At 32.4% G+C, this 6,817-nt stretch overlaps 1 protein-coding gene across 1 annotated transcript in view; it reads right to left on the reverse strand.

The window, feature by feature from the left end:
* Nucleotides 3,174-6,817, reverse strand: part of LOC109357998 (pentatricopeptide repeat-containing protein At3g06920-like) — a 37,596-nt gene continuing 33,952 nt past the window's right edge. Inside the window, exon 3 of the mRNA XM_019602066.1 lies at nucleotides 3,174-3,497. Coding sequence (XP_019457611.1) covers nucleotides 3,174-3,497 — 324 coding nt within the window. The remainder of the gene's footprint in view (nucleotides 3,498-6,817) is intronic.

A 6,817-nucleotide genomic window follows, 5' to 3' on the forward strand; every position in this document is an offset into this window, starting at 1 on the left:
CTAGCACGAGTGTCATGAGAAAAAAAGTATTTAAGTGCATATGAGTAAGAATATGTAGCATATAGGTGATGTGTTCTATGTATCAGAACTTAAAAGCAACCTAACCAGCCTATAGCAGTTGCAAGAAACATATTGTGCAATTATAATCCAAAAGCTAACTTGTCAACTTCATGATACAAATGAAGGATTAGTTATTGCTATTAAAATATCTAGAAATCGGATGATCCAACTCAAAACAGAAACTGTTGAAGATCAATACTATCTCAAATAATCTATTCCAGATTTCTCATGGTTGATGTTGCCACCCAATTTTCAGTTGGAAGATCAGTCCTACAACTTAGGAAGAGGCGAACTCGATTTCTACATCTCTCAATTGATTTGGAGTTCCCACTACGTTTTTTGCGGGTAAAGCATAGAAAACTCTCTATTATGCTGATTTAGGATAATTTGGTCTCTTGAACTTGAGTTTTGAGCTCGGGAATCGATTACGAATCAAGGAAGGTATTAACACACCATTCGTCTATACTAAAATGATACTTTCGCTAATCAGATGAACTTTTATACTTTTAAAAATTAATTATATAAAATCCAATTATTAAAACAAAATATTGTACTTTTATTTTTGCATCTGACAAGAATTTATCTTGTTCATACGGTACCATCACTAATCACATGAACTTTTATACCCTTAAAAATTAATTATTTTAAATTCAATATTAAAACAATTTTTTTTTATTTTTATGTTTGACATGAGTTTATCTTACTCCTGTGTATCCCTAGATGCAATAGGGAAATCAAAACTACATAGTTCTTATTTGAAAATAGGTTGGTCGAAATATAATTTGAATTTTGTTGTCTTTAAGATAAGTGAAGCAACAGAAGCTAATGTCCGCACCACATCAAATCTCAAATAGATTTTTTAAAAGTAATTGTTTACAAGATAAATGAAGCAACAGAAACTAATGTTCATATTACATCAAATCTTAAATAGATTTTTGAAATAGTTAAAATTTAATCATTTACGAGATAGATAAAGCAGCAGAAGCTAATGTTTACACCGTATTAAATCTCAAATAAATATTTGAAATAGTTAAAATTTAATCGTTTACGAGATAGATGAAGCAGCAAAAACTAATGTCTGCACCGCATCAAATCTCAAATAAATATTTGAAATAGTTAAAATTTAATCATTTACAAGATAGATGAAGCAGCAGAAACTAATATCCACACCGCATCAAATCTCAAATAAATATTTGAAATAGTTAAAATTTAATCATTTACAAGATGGATGAAACAGCAGAAGCTAATGTCCGCACCATATCAAATCTCAAATAGATATTTGAAATAGAATTAAAATTATTGCTATATTTTTATTATTTAACCTTAATTAATTGAAAACTCATTAACTTAATTATTTCATATACAGTAAAACTGAATAAATATTTTTATTATATAAAAGATAGCAACACGTTTTTATTGATTAACATTATCATTATTATAAAGAATAGATATTAAAGAAATTATATACAGACATAAATATAAGATAAATAGTTTACCTGGTGCCACGTGTTAAAACAATGCACATGTAATTTTGGCCTTTTTTCAACTCGTATCCCCTTAACACCTAGTTGTTCAAGTAAAAAGGAAATTGCTATAAAATGCACAACTCTTCATGTGCAGCATGTTAGAGAATCTATAAATAATTCCTTCTTAAAACCATGAATGGCATTATCCCTTTTATAAGTGTACTTGTGAGTGAATCCTAATAAATAATGACCAGTTGCGCCTTTTGGAACCTCGCCATTATTAGTAGGACATATTGTAGCTTTAGCTTCACTTTCTCAGACCAATTTATGTAGTTGGTTTAGAGGAAGAGAAGGAAAATTTGTGAGAGTTTGGGTTTGAGAAGAGAACAAGAGAGAAGAGAGAATGACACTAATGCCTTGTCTTCTCTTGGTTTCATATTTCTTCATTTGACTATTAAGCAAAAACAATGAGATTATATAAAGGATGGACAGCGGCTTTGTTCTTTTAGTGGCAGTGGGTGACTAGGTGGAGTGAAATCTTGAAGGCCTATTTACATACAAACACTGTAATTTATATGTAAAACGGAGAGAGAGAAAAATAAGAGGTTGTAGTTAATTATTTTTTGAGAGATGAAGATGATGATGTGCTTGGGTTGAAGGAGAAAATCTCAGGCCATAGAAAACGGATTCTGAATCCGAGAAAAAAAGAAGTTAGTGGCCTTTTGGATGCCAAAAAAAAACGAAGAGTTTTCATGGCAATGCCATTATTTGTGTTGAATGATGGATGATTAATATATTGATAAATAGAATATAGAAAGGATGAAGGGGTGGGGGTTTCAGAATTATAGAGAAAACGTGTGTGCTTGGAAGATGAAGGAATGAACAAATCTTTTTTTCTTGATGAATGACTAGATATTTTTGAACCACTATCTCTTCTCCCTTCCATATTCTTCATTTTCTAACTGTTATCTTAAAATTTCTCTAAATAACCGAACCATCTCAGGAAGAGTTTTAATATTACATACCATTACAACAAAGTAATAATAACTGGTGGTAAAACAATGATTTTCTAAATAATAGTTTAAACAAAGGTTTTCTAAATAATAGTTTAACAATCAAATAGTCAAAATTGATAACATTGGTTCTCCCACATAAAAATATAATCCTTCCAAATTTATATTAAAGCCAAACGATATGAAACATTTTTGTTGTTTTGAAAGTTTATTTATTTTTTAAATAACTCAGACAAAATTGGGTGTTCATAGTTGTGACATTACGGGTTTTGACATTTAAACTTCAACGGACTGGAAACCTTGCATGCGAATAAAATAGTGAAAGGAAATCCTCAAATTTAAACAATATCTCATGTATGTGAAGAATGTGTAACTACAAAGAAACATAGAAATCCTTTCCTCAAGAGAGTACCTAGAGAGTTAGTCAAATTCCACAACTAAGCTTTCAGACATATGTGGTTATATGAATCCACCATAGGACAACAATAAAAGGTACTTCGACTTATGATTATAATAGGAAAAACCATGGATGTATTTTCTAAAATAAAAGTCTAAATCCATTGATATGTTTAGGAGATTCAAAGCAAGAATTGGAAAAGAGATAAAAAATATATATCCAGTGCATTCGAATAGATCATGGTGACGTAGTTCGAGAATTTACTGAAGGTGAACTATCAATTTGGTTAAGTAGCTCGAAAATCTTCTCACGATGGACCATCGATTTGGTGAAGCAGATCGAGAATATGTTGAGGGTAGATCGGCAATTTGTTGAAGCTATTCGAGAATCTACTAAGGGTGGACCATTGATTTGGTGAAGCAATTCAAGAATCTGTTGAGGGTGGATCATCAATTTGGTGAAGTAGTTCGAGAACCTACTCAAGCTGGACCATTGACTTGGTGAAGCAGTTCGAGAATATGCTGAAGGTGAACCTTCGATTTGGAGAAGTAGATCAAGATTCTATTGAAGGTTGACCAATGATTTAGTGAAGCAAATCCAGAATCTACTGAAGGTGGACTATCGATTTGGTGAAGTAGTTCGAGAATATGCAGAAGATTGACAGTGATTCAGTGAAGTAGTTCGAGAATCGGCTGAGGGTGGAACATGGATTTGGTGAAGTAGTTCGAGAATATGTTGAGGATGGAAAATCAATTTGGTGAAGCAGTTTGAGAATTTACTGATGATGAAGCATCAATTTGGTGAAGCAGATTGAGAATTTGTTGAAGATGTAAGATTCGAAGCATGTGAGGCACAAGGACTTGAAAATGTTAGATTGCGCGTTGAGGTAGATGACTCAAAAAGTTTAACTTTCACGTTGTGGTACATGACTCAAAATGTTTTGATTGCACGTCATGGTACAGAATCTGGAAAGCTTAAGTTGTATATCGAGGTGCAGGACTACGAATGTTTTAGTTGCATGTCAAGGAACATGACCTAGAAAGTTTAAGTTGCACGTCGAGGTATAGGACCTATAAAGTTTAATTTTCACATCGAGGTGCAAGACCCAAAAATTTTAAGTTGCATGTTGATGTATTCACATCGAGACATAGGATGCTAAAAGTTTAGGTTACACGTCGAGGTAAAGGGCCCCAAAATTATAAGTTGCATGTCGAAGTATAAGACTCAGAAAGTTTAACTTGTACATCGTGCTAGAAGACCCAGAAAATAGGTTTTTAAAAGCATATGAATTAATGGTATGAGTGTCTAAGAGTATATTAACGTGTGATGTTTGCCATGATTGTAAGATAAGATTGCAAAATAAGATGGGCAAATTAGTTTTCCGATTTTTCTACACTTAATGTAGATTTTGCTAGTTAAAAAACGGTTAGAGTAGAGATGTAGCGAAATATATAAGAATGCAAAAACTCAAATGCAGAATTGTAAAAGAGTACAAGGCAAAAGAGATACTGAGATTTATACTAGTTCACCTTCTAGTCTACCAAAGGCTACATCCACTTATCTTGCAACTACAAGAGATTTTTACTATGATGAAATGTCAATCATTACAAATCTCATCCCGAGAATTTGTCTCTGATTACACTCACCAAATCTTACTTTTTAGAAGTACGCCACTTATAAAAGTCACTCTTTCCCTCTCACCACACCCTATGGTGAAATATACAGAAAATTGGTATATATGAAGAACTTTGTTTCTAGAGCTAGGATTACTAAGTATGTATAATAATTTAATTCTCAATCCTTGTACATCAATCACCTGAGATATAACACAAATGCTCAAGCATTTATGTTTAGAAAACTTGGAAGAAAATACTTGATAACAACTATTCAGAAAATTCATAAAGTTCATAATAAGGTGTTTGCAAAAGTGCAGAAAGTGTATTTGATTGATCTAAAATTTGTGTATTGAATCTAAATGCCAATGCCCTTTAAATAGTTATCCAACCAACCGTCATACCCATACCTGAAGGTAGGAGTTGATTGGAGTGACATCCATTCATTTTGGGAGAAGTTGTTTTACTCGAGGTGGGTAATCGATTACCAAACATTTTGTCACATTGATTAATTGGTTACTCGATTGTGTAATCAGTAACTCTAAGTTATTTTTGCTTGTTAACCTATTACTCATTTTGGGTAATCGATTACTCTGTCACAATAACCCATTACTATGTTCGAGTAACTTGGTACTCAGGTTTCTAAAAATTTAAGTTCACTTTTTAAACCAATTATAATATTTTTCAAAAACATTTCCTATGAGCATTTGGCAATATTTAAAGTAAATGACTTTACAATAGAATTACCTATCTTAGAAAACTAAAAATATTGATATTGATTTGAGCATGCTTCTAACTCTTGGTCTCCAGTCCTTTTACATATTTTTGCGATGTTGGTTTCTTCATCAAAACCGGGTTAAAGTCAGGAGTAAGAACTTCTTCATAATTTCCCCCCTTTGACGATGACAAACCAATACCATATTGACATTGAGTTTTCTTGATTTGCAACGAGCCTCTTAATGTATAAGCTTTTAGATATGTGTACGCCCCCTATCTTGTATGTTTCCCTTTGTTTTAGAATAATTGTCTGGAAAAGTTTTAAATCCAGAAAAAATAACTCCAACTTTTGTCTCTCTTTTAACTACATCAAAAAGAAGGAAAATCTATGTTTTTCTATAGGCACAATATATATACATAACATGGATACAAGATACATTGATTTTATGTCAATGTTAGATCTTATGAATAATGTATATAAGTGCTACTCAGATAATATTGACTAGTAAAGAAAAAAACATTTAACATTGAACTAGAAACATGTTCATACATAACTAGAATAATGTCATAGGGATACAACCAAAAATTTAGAAAATATATAAAAGGAACAAAGTTTAATGACCAAAAACAATTAGGCAAACAAACCTATGACTAAGAATACTCTTCCAGATCAATGTGTATGAAGTCCAATCGATTAGATAGATGTTTTAGTTCAGCCTGAACTTATTGGTTTTGATGGTTGACAACACACGTCCTTGTAGTGTTGTAGCCTCAAAGATTTATCAACTCGTCCATAATCATCTGATTGATAGGCTCTCTAGTAGATGAGGAGGGATCAAATTGAGATTATGAGGGTTGAGAGTTAGGTTGCAAAGTAGTAGGGGTATCTGAAGGTGTAGCATGGTGATCATTTTGATGCTTGAATTGCAGATTGGTCGAGTCTTAGAAGAAGCCCCTTTTGTGGATTACATCCAGATCAATTTTGTTATTCCGAGCACATAGCTCCATCTTGGATTCTCTAGCAGTAGAGATCCCAAAATGCTCAAGTATGGTAGTTGCTATGATAGCATAAGGTAGTGGACCATTTTATCACAAAGATAACGCGTTTGTTCCATAAGTATGGCTATCTAGTTAACTTGCTTGTTATTTTTGAGGGCATATATTGTTAGGTATCAGTGGTTACAATACACCTAGAAGGGGGGGTTGAATAGGTGTCGCGGTTTAGAATTACCGCTTTTCGCAAATCAACACTTAATGCTGAATCAACCCTACTTAATCGATTAAGGAAAGGAAGATAATCGATTATATGCACAATCTTAATCGATTAACAAAAAGAACAGTTTTAAACAGAAACAGTCTTAATCGATTAACAGAAATAGGATAATCGATTAACACATCAATATTAATCGATTAAACAGAACCAGTAAGCAATTGCAGAAACGATTAAATGCAGAACAGATAACCGATAACAGAACGAATACAGAGCTTACAGATTTGTATATCAGAATAGCATCCAGTACAACAAATGAACAGAATGTATCAATTGAATCA

This window comes from Lupinus angustifolius, chromosome LG10, assembly GCF_001865875.1.
Source record: "Lupinus angustifolius cultivar Tanjil chromosome LG10, LupAngTanjil_v1.0, whole genome shotgun sequence".
NCBI lineage: Eukaryota > Viridiplantae > Streptophyta > Magnoliopsida > Fabales > Fabaceae > Lupinus > Lupinus angustifolius.